The sequence below is a fragment of the Anabrus simplex genome, chromosome 2 (genome assembly GCF_040414725.1).
Source record: "Anabrus simplex isolate iqAnaSimp1 chromosome 2, ASM4041472v1, whole genome shotgun sequence".
Lineage (NCBI taxonomy): Eukaryota > Metazoa > Arthropoda > Insecta > Orthoptera > Tettigoniidae > Anabrus > Anabrus simplex.
In genome coordinates, this window is record NC_090266.1 from 955,148,490 (window position 1) to 955,170,610 (window position 22,121).

The 22,121-nt window shown below is 38.7% G+C and overlaps 1 protein-coding gene across 1 annotated transcript in view; it reads left to right on the forward strand.

The window, feature by feature from the left end:
* ksr (kinase suppressor of ras) overlaps window positions 1-22,121 on the forward strand; it is a 509,869-nt gene that overhangs the window by 346,208 nt on the left and 141,540 nt on the right. The window contains exon 12 of the mRNA XM_067141756.2: window positions 5,390-5,563. Coding sequence (XP_066997857.1) covers window positions 5,390-5,563 — 174 coding nt within the window. The remainder of the gene's footprint in view (window positions 1-5,389; window positions 5,564-22,121) is intronic.

Consider the following 22,121-nt stretch of genomic DNA (forward strand, 5'->3'; position numbering starts at 1 on the left):
ACTAGCATCAGATAGTTTCTTAAGTTCCTGATCTTTCTGTTGCCACCAGGTATTCTTAATTTCTCTTATCTTTGACACATTCTTTTGAGTTGTAGAATATGTGCTTTCTTCATGTTGGAGGATGGATCTTGAAGATGGGATAGATTTTGCATTGATGAGACACAAAATTTCCTCAATACTGTCGTCAAACCAGCCTTCTTTCTTCTGCTTCACAAAACCAATGGTTTCCTCGGCTGACTTCATGATTATCTTCTGCAAAGTGGCCCATTCTTGCTAAATGTCATTTATGCTAAGTGGGTTAACTGTTAGCTGTGCATTGATCGTATACTCAAATACTGTGGCAAAGGATTCATCCTGAAGTTTAAGCATGTTAAACGTTCTTCTGGTCAAGATTTGGAGGTGCCTAGGTGGTTTATGGCATATGGAGATCCTGAGTTGACAAATAAGGAGTTCGTGATCAGTCCAACAATCATCAATATTTCTTGCTGTTCTGGTAATAAGTATGTCCTTCTTATCACAATGCCATGTAATGACATAATCAAGAATGTGCCAATGCTTGGATCGAGGATGCATCCACATGGTCTTGAAACTGTTAGGCAGTCGAAACTGATTGTTGGTGATGAGTTCATGTTCTGCACATAGACCAAGAAGCAATAGTCCATTTGCATTACAGTTGCCAATTCTTTGCTCACCCATCACATTTTTCCATAGCCAATTATCTCTCCCAACTCTGGCATTGAAATCACCATGCAGTCAGAGCTTATCTGCAGATGGTACCTTGGTGATGGTTGTGCTCAGATGATTGTAGATCTCATCCTTTACATCAGCATCAGTGGAAGTCTAGAGAGCTCATGGGTAACGAGAGCTGTTCTTCTCTCAGGTCTATCGGGTGAGTTGGAACATAGGCAGATATAAGCGCCATAAAAGTACCTCCTGAGAGTGGAATGCGGAGAATCATAAGTCTTTCGCTGATTGCAGTGGAAGTAAGTTGGTGATCAATAACCAGTTCAGTCTTCACAGCAAATCCCGCACTGTGGATGCGACATTCTTGCTCCTCCTTTCCCTTCCTGAAGATGAACTAAACTCAGTAATTTTGCCTTCCGTGGACAGTCTGGTTTCACTCAAAGCAGCAGCATCATAGTGGAAGTCTAGAGAGCTCATGGATAACGAGAGCTGTTCTTCTGTCAGGCCTACCAGGCGAATTGGCCATGCGGTTAGGGGCGCGCAGCTGTGAGGTTGCATCCAGGAGATAGTGGGTTCGAACCCCACTGTCGGCAGCCCTGAAGATGTTTTTTGTGGTTACCCATTTTCACACCAGGCAAATGCAGGGCTGTACCTAAATTAAGGCGACGGCTGCTTCCTTCCCACTTCTAGCTTTTTCCTGTCCCATCGTCACCGTAAGACCTATCTGTGTTGGTGCGACGTAAAACAGATTCTAAAAAAATTCTCTCAGGCCTGTCATTATCTGGCATATTGAGTAAAGTTTTCACATTCCATGTTCTAATTTTCAGAGTGCGGTTCTTTCCTGCTTTTGATATCTGACTGCATGAGGGATGACCCACTGGGTGCGGTCACCCAGCTGGACATAAGATGTGTCTTCCTATGTTAAGCCCACCTTTTCTAGGGTCTTCCCAATGTAGGGTGGGCAGCGGTAATCCTAAAAGGGCCTGCCCAATCACAGGTGCAGGACCGAATTCCTGAGTAGTCACAGGGTCTCGGGGAGACAACCATCACACATCTGCTGCCAACATGTAGGTCTGAACTAGGGGCCTCCAGTTTCACCCGTAACCTGCCCCATCATCCATATACCATCGCCGCTGGACTTTTGAAGTAGAAAGTGACATTTGGAAGAAATGCCGCTGGTGTGGATTCGTTTACGGTGGATCTCAGCTTGCTAAGAAGTGACCCACGCACTGTGATCTCAGAGCCATGTCCTGCAGCACATATGGAATGAGACATGCAGGAACAAACACCAACACTGCAATGAACTGCTGCAGACTCAAAGTACTACTGAGGTGCACCTTCACAGCCAGTTCATTTGGCATGACCTCTTCTGCCTCCACGACCGTTGGGAACCATAAGAGTAATGTATTCCCCCTCTGTTCGTTTCACCATCGGACCAAACACTTGTGATAGGTTCCAGTGTCATTTCCTAAACTGAGGGGACCATCAATCTTCCTAAAGGGGCTCACAGAGACGTACAGTAATTGAAAATCTTCCACCTTTTTGATACTTTTTATTTGCTTTTTAGCAAATTAATTAATTATAAACAGTACATGTTTCGTTCTCACTTGAGAACATCTTCAGCTGTTGTTAAGCTTAGGTGAATCGCTAAGTTTCTGAGTACATTTTCAGGTACATTGTTCCTCTTAAAAACTATTGGAATATAAATTAAATTAAAATGATGATAAAACAATGTGGGGGTTAATGGGTTGATGACATGAAACAGGATGAATACATAGTTAGCCTACTTAAAAAACCATATCTATTCATTGGAATAGTTGTTAAAAGTTTCACACTGTTACACTAAAAATATCTGTTTGTCTTCCAGTTAAAAGGCTTTTTTTTAAAAATGGTTGACTTCTTGATACTGTTCTAAATATTGTTGAATGTTCATTTCTTTTACTCCTTCCAGGTTGGCTGTTAATTATTTTGAGCTTGCTTAATGTGCCCTAAATTTAGTCTAATGCGGAACTATGAAGCTGATTGCCGTTCACTTTTTGAGAAGGGAGCCTCGTCTCAATTTCTGAAATGAAATGGGGAAAATCGGGATTTGTTTTTATAATGAAAACGTGTGTCTTTACATAATAACTTAATGTATAAAATGGTTCCATACCTTACTGTTGTTAAACTCCAATTCTACCGTGACCCTGGAGGGGCTAAGTTTGAAGCTGCTTTATGTCTTGTATAAAAATGGTGTGTGTTCCGTTGTTTGCTCCTCCTTCCGGGGAGGCAAGGCTGGAGAGAGGGGAGGAGGCGTGTCGCTTACTGTCACGGCTTCGCCTTTAGAAGGGGTGGGGGGAGTGGATGTACAAAATGGCGGAGGCCCGTTCTTATTCATCCTTTTATTGTCTGTGTTGTTTCTTTTGCCTAAAGTTTCAAGACTTGATAAAATTTTCCGCGATGGGCCAACACATGAGTACAACCGGACATCAGTTCACAACTATAGAGCAGGACTTAACTATATTACGTAAAATAAACAAAGGAGCTCTTCTAAATACATTAGAAAATCTATATATTTATTTAGAACAAAAAAGTAATCAGGACAATAACCTGAATGATACAGTTGACAATAGGAACCCTATATTTGAACGGATATTATCAAGTCTTGAAACTTCAGGCAAAAGAAACAACACAGACAATAAAAGGATGAATAAGAACGGCCCTCCGCCATTTTGTACATCCACTCCCCCCACACCTTCTAAAGCCAAAGCCGTGACGGTAAGCGACACGCCTCCTCCCCTCTCCGCAGCCTTGCCTCCCTGGAAGGAGGAGCAAACAACGGAACACACACATCATTATTATACAAGACATAAAGCAGCTTCAACATAGCCCCTCCAGGGTCACGGTAGAATTGGAATTTAACATCAGTAAGGTATGGAACCATTTTATACATTAAGTTATTATGTAAAGACACATGTTTTCGTTATAAAAACAAATCCCGATTTTCCCCATTTCATTTCAGAAATTGAGACGTGCTCCCTTCACAAAAAGTGAATGGCAATCAGCTTCATAGTTCTGCATTAGACTAAATTTAGGGCACATTAAGCAAGCTCAAAATAATTAACAGCCAACCTGGAAGGAGTAAAAGAAATGAACATTCAACAAAAATTAGAACAGTGTCAAGAAGTCAATCATTTTTTTAAAAAAAGCCTTTTAACTGGAAGACAAACAGATATTTTTAGTGTAACAGTGTGGAACTTTTAACAACTATTCCAATGAATAGATATGGTTTTTTAAGTAGGCTAACTATGTATTCATCCTGTCTCATTTCATCAACCCATCAACCCCCACATTGTTTTATCATCATTTTAATTTAATTTATATTCCAATAGTTTTTAAGAGGAACAATGTACCTGAAAATGTACTCAGAAACTTAGCGATTTGCCTAAGCTTAACAACAGCTGAAGATGTTCTCAAGTGAGAACGAAACATGTACTGTTTATAATTAATTAATTTGCTAAAAAGCAAATAAAAAGTATCAAAAAGGTGGAAGATTTTCAATTACTGTAAGTCTCTGTGATTGGAATTTGATACGGAAAATGAAGCTCATTACTTGCAAATAAAGGGGCTCATCCGCCCAAAGCCGCTGGCCCCTTTAGGGAGTCGAGTTATTTACCGCCGCCCGACACTCGGCGTTGAGTCGCTGGTTGTACAGACTTACTCCATTACCATAGTGGAATATCTGGCAAGACCTGTATTCACAACTATAGAAAATCGTTTAACTGAGAAAGAGGGATAAGCTCTAGGAGAATTTAAGCTAACATTGAGACTGAAAAATTAGACTGTACTTACAGTACTTAAAATTATACACTGTAAAAATCCAATATTAATTAGACTGGATACAGAGAATTCTTAGTGGAACCCTGAAAATGTGGTGTTCAACAAGGATTCCCCGTGGTCACTGCTGTTCAACATGGGCCATAATAGCTGTGTGGCATAGTCACTAGCATTTCACTAAAGGCAGCCACAGTTCATATTCCAGCCATTGCATGTGAAAGTTTTGAAACGAAAAGTCACATCCCTGTGGTTTGGATTCCACATAAAACTGGAGGCCCCATTGCTATGATCACAGTATCAACAGTCTTGTGAAACTACAAGCTTGCTTGTTTATATGTCTATAACAGTACCACAATGAGATGGTGACAGTATGCATTTAACTTTAAAATTGTCAATTCCTCAACTCGCTGCCATATACAGATGATCAGGTTCTCTTTGCGAAGATTGACGAAAAATTACATCAAGCAGCAATGGCTGTTTAATATATTCTGCAGCCTAGTTTCTCTCAGGATTGTTTGCTTACCATGTTACACCTAAATTTTTTACCAAAGAAGGGAATGAGAAGTAACATTTTGATTGGGAATTCAGTAGTAGGGAAAGTTAGTTACTGTATGTCAAATATTAGGATACCAGTAATTTGCCTTGAGAAACCAGATATGCATATTAAGTGTGTAATTGCAATGGAACACTTAGGATAATAAATTGGATATTCAAACTAAGTACAAAAACAGATGGAAATGATGCCTTCAAAGGTACAAGACCCATTCTCAGTTAAAACCAGTATCATTATTATTCAGTTGTACAGTATATTGAAATGTTTCAAAATCCATTAGTCTGTAATGTTAATTGTTTCATGAAGTTCTCTCAGTGTACAGTTTTTCTGTTCCAGTTGTCAATGCGAGAATGGGATATTCCTTTTGATGAGCTCAATATTGGAGAATCTATTGGAACAGGCCAATTTGGCACTGTCTATCGAGGAAATTGGCATGGAGATGTGGCTATCAAAGTGCTCAACATGGATTACCTGGATGATGAAAAGACACTGGAAGCATTCAAATCTGAGGTTTGTGCAAATTTTCTAGGTTAGATTTTGATTTGAATATAAATGAAATGTAGTATCTAACGAAGACATTTTATATTTACTATTAAGATTGAAAAATCCGTTACATCTGTTCAGAACCATTACAAATCTTGTTATAATGAAAGAGAGCATAATGAAATGTAATTTGTAAAATAGTGTTGTTTCTATTAACACTAGAACGGCCGAACTTTCCTTATACCTGTAAAGGCTGCAGGTGGTCATTTTGACCTGCTGTGGCTTACTGATATATGTGGGGGTACCAAAGAAAAGAAGAATTAGTTTTAAAAGTTATATATTTTCAAACTTTTTACAAAACAGCCTTATCCCCTTCAAAATACTCTCCATCACAACTAATACATTTGTCCCACCGGTGCGTCCACTGTTAGAAACATTTTTTGTAGTCTTCTTTCGAAATGGCTGACAGCTCCTCCTTCGTTTTTTTCTTGACCTCTTCAGTGTTGTGATACAAATTCTTATAATTTTGTTAATTACAACCTATTCAATATAATAAAAACGTATTGAATAGGTTGTAATTAACAAAATTATAAGAATTTGTATCACAAGTAGATCTTCAATACGGACAAAGAAAATTAAATTTATAACTTCTTCAATGTTGTCAAATTGGTGTCCTTTCATGCCCCCTTTCATGTGTGAAAATAAGAAAAAGTCACACAGTCAGGTCAGGCGTGGGGCAGCGGAACCATGCCAATTTTAGCCAAGAATTAAGAGTTGGCTGTGTGTGCAGGTGCGTTGTCGTGGTGGACGAACCAGTCCTCTGTCTGCCACAAATCAGGTCTGTTTTGACTAACACTGTTGCTCAATCTTGTTAGAACTTCCCAATAAAAGGTCTGCACCAGGGGGATGAAAGTCTAATAGGGCTTATGGTTCCAATCGGTAGCTAGCTTCAGGTAGTTTGTCTCTTTTTTTAGATGGCGCTGTAGGTCATTCATAACGTGTAAATAGGTATATACACGTTCTGTAGATGGCACGCAAGTAAGCGTGAAATGAGCGATGTTAATAATTAAAGGCAGTTTGTCTCGAAGTGAAGTATTTAAAGTTTACATCATTGATATGTGCATACTTTCAGCCAGATACCCAAGAAGACATCATAATAGACTCACTGAAAGAAGCAGTAAACATTATAGGAAAGAACGAACCTCTCATCGTAGCAGGTGATCTAAACTGTCGCATAGACGTGCCAAATCAGAAAACACAACTGGTGAAAGAATACCTAGAATCTGAAGGACTCGTGCTAGTAAACAAGCCAACAGAACCAACGTACATCTGTCACAACGGACACAGTATCATAGATCTTGTCTTCGTAAACCATAAAATTACTGTGAAATCTCTCCAAGTTATAGATGATTCACCAACGATCCCTATCAGAAAACATCTACCTATCAAGATAACTGTAACAGTGAAACACTTTGAACCGAAGAGCCAACAGGTGAAGACTAAATACAAAAGAGTAACCAATCTAACAGCCTTCCAGGGAATCGCTCCAACATTGGAAATTATTCAAAACGACATAACCAAAGGCAACATAAATGAGGCAACCCAGGAGATAGAAAAGGTAATACGAATGGGAATGGTAAAGATTGAGGACAGGACGAGGAAAGCAAAATCATGGTTTGATCGAGAATGCTATATTCTTCGGAAAGATACTCTTATAGCTCTCCACAAAGCAAGGCGCTCACACGAAGAAAGCGAATTACATATCTACGCGATGAAGAGAAGAATATATAAGGCTTTATTAAAAGAAAAAAGAGAAAAACATATAGATGAAGAAGGAGAGAAACTCGTCGAAGAGGCAAAAGTAAATCCGTTTATAGCTCTAAAACCAAGAAAGCCGCACTTCCCTCATGATATTGCCATAGAAGACTGGGAAGAACATTTTAGGAAAGTGCTGAACACGGACAACTTATCTGTAACTACAGTAGATAATATCGTACATAGAGAACAAAAACTCTTTCAGGACTTCACCGAAGAGGAAGTAAAAAATTCCATAAGGGACTTAAAGGCTAAGAAAGCTGCAGGAATTAATGGCATTTTCAACGAACAGTACAACTACAGAAAATATACTACTAACAACGTGGACATCGCTCTTCAATAAGTGCGTGGAAATGAACAAAATTCCCGACACCTGGCGACACTCAATGATGAAGATCTTATATAAAGGAAAGGGAAACACGAGTTGCCTAGATTCGTACCGTGGAATTGCCTTAGAAAGCAATATCTATAAACTCTTTACCAGGTTACTAACAACGAGACTGATAGAAGAGGTAGACCACGCCTTACCGGAAGAGCAATTCGGCTTTCGACGAGGGAGATAAAGAATCTGATTGACGACATAACGGATACCCTCAGACATCCAAAAGGGAAACTTTACGCGATCTTCGTAGACTACAACAAAGCGTTCGACCTAGTGGACAGGGAAAAGCTACTGAAGAAACTGGGAAACATAATAGGATATATGAATCCTTTAACGAACATCATTAGGACCATTCTTGCTTATAATTACATCTCTGTAAACGATAACGTCTCTATCTCGAATCTCATTACGCAGATGAACGGAGTACTACAGGGTGATCCAATGAGCCCCATACTCTTCAATATAGCGGTCTCAGACCTAATACCCACTATAAAGGTCGAAGGCGACGAGGTACACATATACATGTATGCAGATGACATGGTACTCGTATCAAAAACACACGAAAAACTATAGGCTGCTTTCAACAAGCTGAACTTTTGGGCAGAGGACAATAAATTCAGAATTAATCGACAAAAGACGGTACAGATGATCTTCCGAAAGGGAGGCAGAACAGCATTAAAAGAGAAAATTCAGTATGAAAATGGAGGAGAAACTATGCCAATAGTAAACAACTTTAAATATTTGGGCATTACATTACAGACGTCAGGAACTACTTATACCAGACACATTAAGGATAGAGTGGCTGCGGCCGTAATAGCAATGAATGACATCTTGATCTTACGCAAACTTTCGGTTGAAGTCGCTATGAAATTGTTCCATGCAAAAATATCTCCGATTATGACGTATGGACTAGAATTGACATGGGAACATCTCACTAAAGGAAATATTCGAGACATTGAAAGTGTAAAAGCAATCTACATGAAAAAGGTATTATGTTTGTCCAAATTCACTCCTTCAAGACTATGTTACGAGCTGACAAGAGAACTCTTCTATACAGAAGAACTACGTCACAAACTAATATTGCCGTCTACAGATGCATTCAACCAGTTACAAACAGAGCTGCGAACCAAGAAGGGAGATATATGGGAAACATTTTACACCACAGAGGCTATGACCAGTACGGATCGGATGAAGGCAAACTATGAACTCAGGCACATAGTGACTAGATTAGCAACACACGGTTTTCATCATCGTGTGTGTGCTAACAAAACTTTCCACACCCCGAGAAAGGAATGTATATGTGTTCTGTGCGAGAAAACTTGCGACTTATATCATGTGATGACGTGTACTAAAAGACAGATGGGACTAACCAAATTCTGTTTGATGTAATTAGTCATGTAAACATATTTTAATGGCCATTGGCTGCAGTAAAATCTTTATTAAAGTATTTCAAGTCTAACCTCAATCAGTGGGCCCTTCTAACAAATTAATTAGTCATATAATGTGGAGATAATATTGCTGGATTGCATCGAATTCGACTTTACCCAATCGATTAACCTTGTTCGAACTTATATCGATTTTAATCGATAGTTCCCATGATGCTACAGTATTTGTGTTGTTTGAATTCCAAGTGCTCATGTGCTTGTGATGTAAATCTTTGTTCCTTGTGCTTGTTTATTTGAAATATATCTTCGCCAGTCCTCCCGAAATCCTGTATTTCTTGTTTGAGTACACATCAGGGGCTGAAAGCTGAATAATGGTTCTATTAATGTAGTTTTATATACAGTATTTCCGGTCTCATTGCATTTAATTCTGTTATTTTTATTTTCATGTGGCACTTGGATATTGATGTGATACCCCATTCTCTTGCATATGGTGTGCTCTGCTGTCTTGCTTTCGAAGGGATTTCTCATTTGTTATAATATCAGCTTTGTGTTAATGTGTCAATCATTCATTTGAAGTTAAAGCTGCTTTGAGGTGTGTGGTTATGTTCTCAGTAACATAGTATGCCATACGAACTAGGTGTATCAGATCATTATTTACAACATAGTAGGTACTTGGAAATAAAAATATATGAATTACACTGTATTGGGCATAGAAGTAGTAGAACTGCATTATTATCGCCGGCGGGAGAGGGGGGTGGGGGTGAGGGGCAGGGGAAAGGAGGGGGGGAGCTGTAGGAATACCCGGATGTGCGTCACTGCACCGGATATCACTTCTCTGCGCTATCTGTTAATAATAGCGGTAAGATAGTGCACAAAATGCGCACTGTGGCGCTATCTCGGATGAGAGACTGAAACTACTAGCGGCGAGTGGCTTGGTACCGAAATTTATCATTGAGTTTCATCTCTATTCTATTCTATCCTCTTTGGTCTGCACGTTCCTCACTTAAACTTGTCATCATAAACGAAACAAGAACAAAACAGCGGTAGCAAAAACAATCACTGCGGATGAACAGAACAAGCCAGATCGACAACACAGGCAGCACTAAACTGGCAATGAGTTGCGCTATACGCACCTAGTGGCAGAAATGCGTACTACACAAGCTTAGCTCACGGCAATGTTATTCCGGTTATTTTTGGGTACCCCCTAGTATATCTAGCATCCAGTATCTGGGAAACATGTGAATGTTCAGTAAGCTATTTTAAAACAACATAGCTAACCTTTGGGATGTATTGTATACAGATCAATCCATTGTTAAATATTAATAATTGTTCCTATTCTCTCGCTTGTAATAGGTAACAACGAAATATTTTGGCAGACTTGCTATTGAATGCCTTTGTGAAAACTTATAAGAATAAATCTCCATTTGTTTACAAGCCTATTCAGGTACTTGATAAACAATTTATGCAAGTGATTACCTTACACAAGCATTTTCCACAGACTACTTTGTTGCACGAAGAACATGTGTCAGAGGTTTTGTTTTGTTTACAGTTGGAGTTCACTTGACATTGTCATCATTTATGAGTGGCACATTGGACTCTAGTCTGAGGCTCAGGCTGAAGTGTAGGGAGTTCAGTCAACCGGGATCTTGTTGTCACAAAATCATTTTTTAGTCCTTGTATTACTTGAAGAATATAATCATGTCGATAGATTCTCTGTCCCATAACTTCCTTGTAGACTATCCATGAATTTAGGGCTGCTAGATCAAGTACATTGTAAAATAAATGTACAGGCCACCTTCGGCATCCAGCCCTAGTAGTGCATTTATTCGCCATTTGATCAGCTACATCCACACCATACTTAGTTCCGTTACAAAATTCAATAGTGCTAGGGAGTTTCTTGTTATCCTTAATGACTTGAACACTCGGGTGTAGAGTGCTTAGCAGAAGTACTTTTCCTTGATATGCTGTGAGAGTAGTACGATCTTCCTTCTGAAGTACGACACTCGTACAGATTCATGCGTAATGATTTTATTGACTTCGGGATTTCCTTCCTCACTCGATTGATTGTTCCAACAATACTAGTTTTCTTCCCTTTCAGTCTCTCAGCCAACTTTACCAATGTGAAGAAGTTATCATTGGTCACGTTACATCCTTTCATGAGGTATGGGTCCGTAAGTTTCATCATTAATAAGCTTCATTTCCGTATTGATTGGATGCACGTGTATAGACAAGAAAGATGTTCCATCTGTCAATACTATTTATTATGAACAGATTCACATCCGTACCGGTTTTGACTATTTATAGCAATCATCAGGTGATATATTACAGTATTACAACCATTAGACATTGATATGTGTCACAAAGATGTTATTGTTCATTAGAGCATCCGGATGTCTAATGGGGTTGTAAATATGTTTGTCATATTGTTAGTGACTATATGGGGTTAAAACTATGTCCAAGACCAATATAGCAGTGGAAAGCTTAAGAAAATTAAAAACAATTTGTACGTATACATTAAACACATTAAAAATACATGAGACATAAATGAAACACTTGATGGGTTTGAACACATTAAAATATAAAACATATATGTAATAAACACTTGGATTTTTTTTTTTTTTTTTAAAGTTCATGCTTTGTGAAGTTCTTTCTTGAGGCTTCTTGTTGGTTCTTGTGCGTCTATGTTTACGTTGTTTGGTTGCATAAAACAATCCTTGAGAAGATCTGTTTGACTAGTGTATGTCATATGTGTTCGTAGCAAAACCCATGTCGTAAGATGGTCAAGTATTTTTGTAGCTCAGCTATTGATGTATTTTGGTGAGCTTTTGAGGCAGACTATAGTGTCTTGGATTTTAAATTTAATTAATATAAGTTGTTGGTAGCGACCTCCGTCTTGTCTCGTACTCGTAGCAGTACGCAACAAGCTCTTAAACATAATGCTGCACGACCACAACAACAACAGCAACAAAAGTAGCTCTAAAACACAAATACCTTCATGATGTCAGGCTTCAACTTTGAAACCTTTTCCACAGTCCTATACATTACATATTGTTACGAATAAAACACTTTGTTTTGTTGGTCTAATTTAATTCTAGGATGACCCAATAAGTACGCACGCGCACACACACAGACACGCACATATATATACTGTACGGGATTGACCGTACATCAAGTATTTCTTAAATAAAATAAGTCATAAATAATTTATAAAGTATTAGTGAGTGTATTTTCACCGCTAATAATAACAAAGTCTTGCAGGAGCGAGTAGTCAATCCACCGCAACACTGCCTTCTTCATTACATAGCCAGCGCGGAGTCAAGGACAGGTTGCATCATACGATCTGGAAACTTCCATGCAAGAAATTTGCTATCTTCTAAACCAATTGAGGTATCGATTCAGAAACAGCGGCATCTTATAGAACACATTTTGAATGTCTCCTCTCGTTAATTTCTCCAGAATCGATCCAGGCATTACGAAGATATTCAAGATTATACAAAACATTACATCAGAGCTAGATTTGTATAAAAGGCCATACCTCCCAAGCCTGTTACTTCAATTCACACCGGCAACATGACGATGTTTGTTCGCCGCATGGTACGGAGTCGGCCGAAGGCGAGATTATGTTGTGGAACATTGAATCATTCCAGCATTACGATACTTATAAACATTCAGTAAGTACAAACTCGTTGAGGAACTTACAAATATTAAAGGTGATTCTTAGACTTGTATAACTAACGTTTATGTATATGCTAGAAGCCAGAAGAGTTTCCAAGTGAACTCGACTTAAAGTTTAACATTACGGTATGAATAACAGAATATTCAGAGACTTTACTTTTTGAAGTACAAGTGTTCAATAATTCACTTAAATGTAAGTGAAATTTCCAAGTGAACTGTGCTTTTAGTAGGCCACTACACTCAATTTCTTTAGAATTATAAATAATTCCAAGAGTGCAGTTATTCCATAAGACATTCTATTTCTCCACATGAATAGGAATAAACTGTATTATGATGAGTTCCAGTGAACAGTGCAAATTTTAATGTGGTAGAAAGTGATAGAAGTCAAAAAAAAATTTCCCCTGTGAAAAGCCACCACAAGTTTCCCAAGTGCACCTTATTTTTCAAATTTTACGTTTTGGGTTCTAAATCGGGACTGAGACAATTATTATAATTCGCAAAGTGCTGTGGTTTATATGAATCATTCCGATACTCAGGGGGACAGTTAAATGTGGATATTCGCGTAACATAATCAGTGTGTGGTTACCCCGTGCCGGAACCTTCAAGAATTGACGACGACCCATTGCTGCCTACAAGGGATTGTGGTTCAGTGGTTGCTGCCGACAAGGGATCGTGGTTCCATGGTTTGGTTGCTGTCCACAAGGGATCGGACTTCCATGGTTGGGTCGCTGTCCGTCAAGAAGGATCTATGGAAACAAGTCCACTGTAACCAGCACAATTGTAAGGTGAACCTTATGTGAATAAATTCAGTTTAAAGAATTTGGAACTCATTATAGTCAGGACCTCTCTTTGTACCCAGCTCCAGGTCTCCACCCAGTGTGCCCTGCGATAAGTTATCGTTACTCTCCAAAAGAACTAGTCGTACCTTATTATCAAATAATTTGCTGGTACATTATACATATACATGTTAAATATATTAACACACTCTCGTAAACCATTTTTTTTTAAACTGTTCATTCAACAAAGAACAGTTTCCGGACATTGAAAAGCGAAACCTGGTTTTGATAAAGCTTTTAATATGACAGCGTGTTAACCTCTTAGCGTGGGAGGACTTTCACTACCTGGCTACACTGTGCTGCGGGAGGAGTATAGCACCAGGCATGCTGTGACTGCAGACTTTTAGTTAATCGAGCATAACTGACAAACGGTCAAATGAACTCTACCAAAATTTTCAGTTTGTTATTAATCAGGGTGTCCACCCATATGGAAAACCTGGGAAACAGAGAAATGTCAGGGAATTGGATAAATAACGGGAAAACCTGGAAATGTCAGGGAATTCAGGAAAAAAATCTGGAAATTTGTTCTTTTGCCAGATAAAATTGACATACCATATTTATCCGTGCAATAGAAACACATTTTTCAGTTTTTATAACATTAATCTAGGGCATGTCTTTTATGCCAGGAATAAATTGTAATGAAAAGTTACTAAAGTGTGATCTCGAAGTAACCAGTAATATCAATAGCTAATAATATCATCAAAGCCAAGGAAAACTTTGTTTAATGAAAGGTGGCTGCTTGATGATACTTTCAGAACATGGTTGAAACCCATGCCTCAAGACAAATTTTCAGCATATTGCATAATATCTAAAACATTATTTTCTCTTAGCAACGTGGGGAAGCAGGCGTTAAAAAGTCACATGGGAGGAAAGAAGCATGTCATCAGTGTCATGTTCAGCGAGTTCTCATCATCCCTTTCAAGTTATTTTAAAAAGGAACATTCAAATGATGAAGTAACAAAAGACTTACACTCAGTAGATAATACCTGGCCGCGCACGAGTTTCCTTCTGCCTGCCACAGCTACCACAATGAACTCTATCACATATGACTCCACTTCTTCTTCTTCCTTTTCCATTAAAGAAGGTTCACCAGAGATGAGATGTCTACAGGATTATCTCTCAAGAGAGCAAATAACCAAAGCTGAGATTATATGGTGCATGCATACTGTCATCCAACACCATTCTCTACGTGCCAGTGAAGCTAGTTTACATTTGTTTCCAGTAATGTTTCAAGACTCAGAAACAGCTTCGAAAGTTCAATTGCACAGAACAAAAGTTGCGTATACAATCACTCATGGTTTAGCTCTCTATTTCCATAAACAAGATCTTGAGATGGGTAGTAAGTGCACACATTTCACCGTTGGGTTTGACGAGTCACTGAATAAAGTTTCTCAGATGGGCCAAATGGATCTTGTAGTTCATTGTTTCAATCCTGATACTAATGAAGTATGCACTTCATATTTTGATTCCATGTTTCTTGGTCATTCTACCTCTTCAGATTTGTTAAATGGTTTTTTGCAAGCACAGCAAGGACTCTATCTAAAAAGAACTTACATATTTCACTGGATGGTCCAAATGATAATAAAAAGTGCCTTCAGGATTTTGGTAATGTATTAAATGATGATCTAGATGCTCGTATTGTATTGAACATTGGATCTTGTGGCTTGCATACTGTGCACAATTCATATAAAATGGCGGTAAAAGAAACCCAGTGGAATATTGCAGAGTTTCTTCATGCTCTTCACTTCTTGTTTTGCTACGCTCCTGCATGTCTTGCTGATTATACACATTATTCAGGTTCAAACTTATTTCCTTCGAAATGTTGTGCTATAAGATGGCTTGAAAATGTTCAAGTTATTGAACATGCTACAGATATTCTACCTAATGTCGAAAAATATGTGGAAGGAACAAACAGAGACAAGAAAATCCCAAGCTGTAACAGCTTCAAAATAGTATCAACTTCACTTAAAGATAAGCTTCTTAAGGCCAAGTTGTCATTTTTATTATCACTTGTTGGAGATTTGGAACCATTCCTAAAAGTTTCAGACAGATCTTCCATTTGCATCACACCTTTATGAATCTTTCATTGATGATAAATGTCATGACAAGGTTTGTTAAGTCTGAGTCACTGCAGTCTTCAGAAAATATCCTAAAACGAATTTAGACAGTAAAGAAAATATTCTGCCTGCATCTAAAATTGACATAGGTTATGCTGCTAAAGCAGCACTTCATGGCACTCCTGGATTAAATTATAGAGATATATTAGTGTTTCGCACAGAGGAATGGTAGCTTTACAAGAAGTTACTGGAAAGTTCACCGCTGGCCTATCATCGTCGTCATCATCATCTGCAGTTTCCAAGCTGTTGGCCGGGTCTACTCACTGCTGGCATATAAACTGACTAAATTAATTTCTTGTTTCGATCCAAATGTAGCCAAGTAGCCTCTAAGGAGCTGACTGCTAAGGATAGCTTTAAATGCCTTTGTGGAAAACAAATGGATCTTGGGTAATGAAGGCGATCATGAACAAAGGAAGTTCACTTCCATTTGTGAGAATGATACTTTGAAAGAAGTTAATTATTTGTATTCTAAAGAGGAGAGGTTAGATCACGTTTGGCTTCGCACTGTTTTTTGAACAGTAAATTTGAAAACAGAAAAGTTGGCTTCATTTCTCAAAATGATACTAATACTGTTTCATGGAAATGCTTCACTTGAACGTGGTTTTCCTGTTAATAAAGAAATTATAGAAGAGAAACATGCTACAAGTATCCCTTGTAGCACAAAGAATAATATATGATGCTATCCAAAACCCTGGTGGAATTGAAAAGGTCTCCATTAATAAGAACATGCTCCATGCTGCAAGGAGTGCTCATGCTTTATATGTTCAAAATCTAAAGGAGAAACGTGAAGCATTGAAAGTAGAAGATTCTTTGCAAAAAAAAAAAGAGAGAGAGAGAGAAAGGCCGCTTTGTTACTGAAAGAATTAGAAGAAAAGAAGCGGAGGGTGATGGCAGAAGCTTGACAGTCATAGGTGGCTACGAAGAAATTTCTCTGCTGAAGCAGTAATGGTAATACATTTTTTTTACAAAACTTAAGGTGAATTTAATTAGACTAAGTTAAACTTCCAAGTTTTGAAATTTAATATGCACATGAATTGCTCATTTATTTTTTTGGATGTTAAGTTTTTAAAATGTATTTTAATATTACTGATACTTCCTTTGTAATTTTGGTTTTTGTCATTGTGTGTCAGGGAGAAAAATGGTTTTTATGACTGGAAAACAGGGAAATGTCAGGGAATTTTAAAATCTGGATTTGGTGGACACCCTGTTAATGCATAAACACATATACAGCATACATTACCAGAATTACCTAAGGTCACTGCAATGGAGGAATCTTGTAATGCTTTCAAATCGAACAAGGGATATGGTTGAACCAAATATAGGAGTAGTTAGTATTCAGTTTTCTGAGAAATAAGACCACATTAATGTGCTGTTTGCCACTTTCTTGGATCCTGTATCTGAATTTGCTTTTGCATGTCATCACTAACTTTGATGTCACAGAAGGGATGGTTTAATTCGAGAACAAGCCTCAGGCAGACCCCAAGGCACTGTACTCCCCACTGAGAATTAAGTTCTCAATATAGGTTTCTGTACTTTGCTTACTAACCCTTCGCGGGCGGAAACATATATATATGGTCGACTTCTCTTACGATGCGGGCGGAAACATATATATATGTTCCATTTGAAAATCGCGGGTTTATTAGCCGAGGAGTGTACCCAAATATGCTCAGATATGGCAGGAGCTGTTCTCTCAACTCTTACGGTGAGGGAAATCCCCGCAGTATCTTGCTGAATTTTTTCTTCTGTTTGTGGGAGTTACGTAATGCATACGTTGCGTGACGTAGTTTTCTCGTGTGCGTACTTACGTATTTTTGCGGTTTTCCGGTAAAATGGCATCGAGAAAATGGATCAGTGATACAGGCATAGTGTCAATAATGAATGATACGGTCGAAGAAGTGTCTGATTGTAGTAAATGTGAGTCTGAGGACGAAAATTCTTTCTCCATCTCGCCTGAGTGCAACGACGACACAAGTAACACTGACACGGATAGCGACAGAGCAGACGACTGGACGGACGTGAGTAATAGCGATCCTGGGCTAACGAATATTATTCCCGTTCGTAATATTGATCAAGGAACAATATTACCATCACACTTTGATACTGATATGCCCGCTGTAGAATATTTTAATGTATTTTTTATGACAAAATATTTGATGATATTCTCAGTGAAACTAAATTGCATGGGGACAAAAGGAAAATACAGGCAACACCGACCACGAAAAAAGCAGAATGAGAAATTGGCATCACCTAACATTGCATGACATAAAGGCATTTATTGGAGTTTTGAGGATCCATCACCTTGACACTTACAAATTCAGGGTATTATTTGTGTACAGCGTAGGTTCGATTGCTGTGAATACTTTCCGACAGATTTTTTCACTTTTGATGAAAAAAGACAAAAAAATTAATCCAAAATATCATTGAAACTAGTTTTTTGTACATATATTTCATAATAGCGGACTACAGTGTACTTCAAGTTAACCACTGTCACATCATAAAGTGGAGTGTGCCTTGTGCCGTTCTTCGAATGAAAAAATGTATTTACGATTTTTATTTTGCTTTCAAACCAACTCAGATTTGAATTTCAACTCCTCAACAAGGTATATTTTCATGGTTTTAGTAAATTTCACAAAGTTTTGCATGCATTTTAATTTTTTCATTTCCTTTGTCGCCTACAGCCCTAAATGACCGCCGCCCGCGAAGGGCTAACTTATAAACTACAAAAACCACATACATTTCCTACATACCTAGTACCCATCCATTTACCCTATATCTGAACAGAAATAACATACCGTGTGACTGCAAGTGATGTTCAGCATAAATATCTGCCTGTTCTACTACCATCTTTACGAACTCTACGGTAAAAAACAACTGAAAAATTTTCATAAGATATAAGCATTTGAAGAGTTGATAGGAAAACAACCTGATGATATAGATGTTGATTCCCATAGGGAATCTGAAATATTTGTCCCGAATGAGTAAAATTATAATACCAATATAAATGGTTCATTATTGGACATTATAAACTTTCCAGCTAATTCATTCCTGGTTGCCAGCGTTTCACCCCCATGTGCTAGGTTGGGCTCATCAGTTGGTACCTAGCACACCTACCAAGACACATGGCTAGTGCATACCGTGGAGGCCACTGCGTAGGCTACTGGAAGCCACCGGCAGTGCCAATCCACTATGAGAGACTTTGTTTCACTACCGAAACTTGATGCCTGCTTGGTCATCAGATGATATAGATGTTGATTCCCATAGGGAATCTGAAATATTTATCCCGAATGAGTAAATTATTAATACCAATGTAAATGGTCCATTATTGGACATTATGAATTATAAATTTTCCAGAGGTTAGAGGTTAGAGGTGAACAGCGTTTGCAACATTCATTCTAGGGTACAACCATGCCCCGCCGATGAGTACGTCGCGTTGCAGGCTTGCGGGAAGCAGGATGGATATATCGACGGATTGCTGCACATATTGGGCACAATGCATCGGTGGTCTTGTCGCTCCTTTCAGCAGTGCTATGTGGAACGTTCCCACACCTGTATACCAGGCTCCAGATGTCTTCGTTGTACAGACGCACGTCAAGATCGACACGTTGTGCGAGCAGCGATGGCCGACTGAACATCATCCAGGAACGAAATCCGGCCACATGTTGCACCTGCTGTGTCACCAAGGACCATTGGGAACTGTCTGCTTGCAGCAGGATTATGATCATGCTACCACTGACACCACGATACTGCCAAACACGGCTACTCTGGTGTCGTGAAAGAATCGACTGGAGGGGGGAGTGGCGTTTTGTTGTCTTCAGTGACAAGAGTAGGTTCTGTCTGTATGCAATTTTGGACAAACGCATGTATGGTACAGATCAGGTGAGCGGTCTTTTCCAGAGTGCATTCGCCCACAGCAACTTAGGTCCCACCCTTGGCTTCATGGTGTGGGGGGCCATCAGTTATAACTCAGTCATAGTTGGTTTTTCTGCAGGGTAACGTAACGAGTGCCCGCTACATCGCACAGGTTGTTGTCCCCGTGCTACTGCCATTTCTTCGACAGGAAGGTAACATGCTTTTTCAGCAGGACAGTGCACATCTACGTATAGCTGCTGCGACACAACGTGCTCTACATGGTGTACAATAACTACCCTGACCAGCAAGATCACTGGATCTCTCGCCACTTGAACACATATGGGACATGATGAAGTGGGAACTTACACGTTCTCCAGAGCCTGCAAGAACTGTTGCCATATTGCATCAAAAGGTGCAAGATGCCTCGACATTCTATTGCAGGATGCCATTCAGCACTTAATGATCTTTTGCATGTGCAAATACATGCCTGCATTGCCTCCGGAGGGGGGTACACTGTGTATTTATGAGACTGTTCGCGCACCATTTACTGTGACGTGTTTCATTTGGTCTGTATTTGTAATCATGTACTCCTGCAGAACTAGCTGTCACATCGCTTGCGAATAAAATTACCTTCTCTTTGTGGATGTCTCACCTTTTTTTTTTTTTTTCCTGGCAGTGTAGTAAGTATTTAAAGTTCTCATTCTGTATGCGGTTGGCATGAATGAGAAATTGATGACTATAGTTCTGGTGATGAACTGTGAGCTGACAAACTAATGTACAATATATATTTGTAACTTAAATGTGACTTAAAAGCTTTTCATTCTGACACACACACAAGTTATATATAAATATTACACTGTAACATACCTCCAAAAAAAAACATTATTAAACAAGAAATAAAACTACACACTATTGAAGAATAGTTATTCCAATCCCTAACTCCCCTTCCTATAAATGAATATTTGCCCCAATTTGTCCTCTTGAATTCCAACATTATCTTCAAACTTATTCGTCTACTAATGTCTTTCCACACCATCTCTCCACTGACAGCTTGGAACATACAATATAATCGAGCAGCTCGTCTCCTTTCTCCCAAGCCTTCCCAGCCCAAACTTTGCAACATTTTTGTAACGCCACTCTTTTGTCGGAAATCACCCAGAACAAATCGAGCTGCTTTTCTTTGGATTTTTTTCCAGTTCTTGAATCAAGTAATCCTGGTGAGGGTCCCATACACTGGAACCATACTCTAGTTGGGGTGTTACCAGAGACTTATATGCCCTCTCCTTTACATCCTTACTACAACCTCTGAATACCCTCATAACAATATGCAGAGATCTGTACCCTTTATTAACAACCATATTTATGTGATTACCCCAATGAAGCTCTTTTCTTAATATTAACACCTAGGTACTTAATGATCCCCAAAAGGAACTTTCACTCCATCAACACAGTAATTAAAACTGAGAGGACTTTTCCTATTTGTGAAACTCACAACCTGACTTTTAACCCCGTTTATCATCATACCATTGCCCACCATCCATCTCACAACACTATCGAGGTCACCCTGCAGCTGCTCACAATCTTGTAATGTATTTATTACTCTGTACAGAATAACATCATCTGCAAACAGCCTTATCTCTGATTCCACTTCTTTACTCATATCATTTATATATATAAGAAAACATAAAGGTCCAATAATACTGCCTTGAGGAATTCCCCTCTTAATTATTACAGGGTCAGATAAAGCTTCGCCTACTCTAATTCTCTGAGTTCTATTTTCTAGAAATATAGCCACCTATTCAGTCACTCCTTTGTCAAGTCTAATGGCACTCATTTTTGCCAGTAGTCTCCCATGATCTACCCTATCAAATGCCTTAGGTAGGTCAATTGCAATGCCGCCATTTGACCTCCTGAATCCAGGATATCTGCTATATCTTGCTGGAATTCTACAAGCTGAGCTTCAGTGGAATAACCTTTCCTAGACTCAAACTTCCTTCTGTCAAACCAGTTATTAATTTTACAAACAAGTCTAATATAATCAGAAAGAATGCTTTCCCAAAGCTTACTTGCAATGCATTTCATTTTCAGCTTTATGTCTATCAGCCTTTCCTTTATACACAGGGGCTACTATAGCAACTCTCCATTTGTTTGGTATAGCTCCTTCAACCAAACAATAATCAAATAAGTATTTAAGATATGGTACTATATCCCAACCCGTTGCCTTTAGTATATCCCCAGAAATCTTATCAATTCCAGTTACTTTTCTAGTTTTCAACTTTTGTATCTTACTGTAAATGTCATTGTTATCATAGGTAAATATTAATACTTCTTTAGTATTAATCGCCTCCCCTATCTGGACAATATCCCTGTAACCAACAATCTTTACATACTGCTGACTGAATACTTCTGCCTTTCTAAGATCCTCGCATACACAGTCCCCTTGTTCATTAATGATTCCTGGAATGTCCTTCTTGGAACTTCTTTCTGCCTTAAAGTACCTGTACCTACCCTTCCATTTTTCACCAA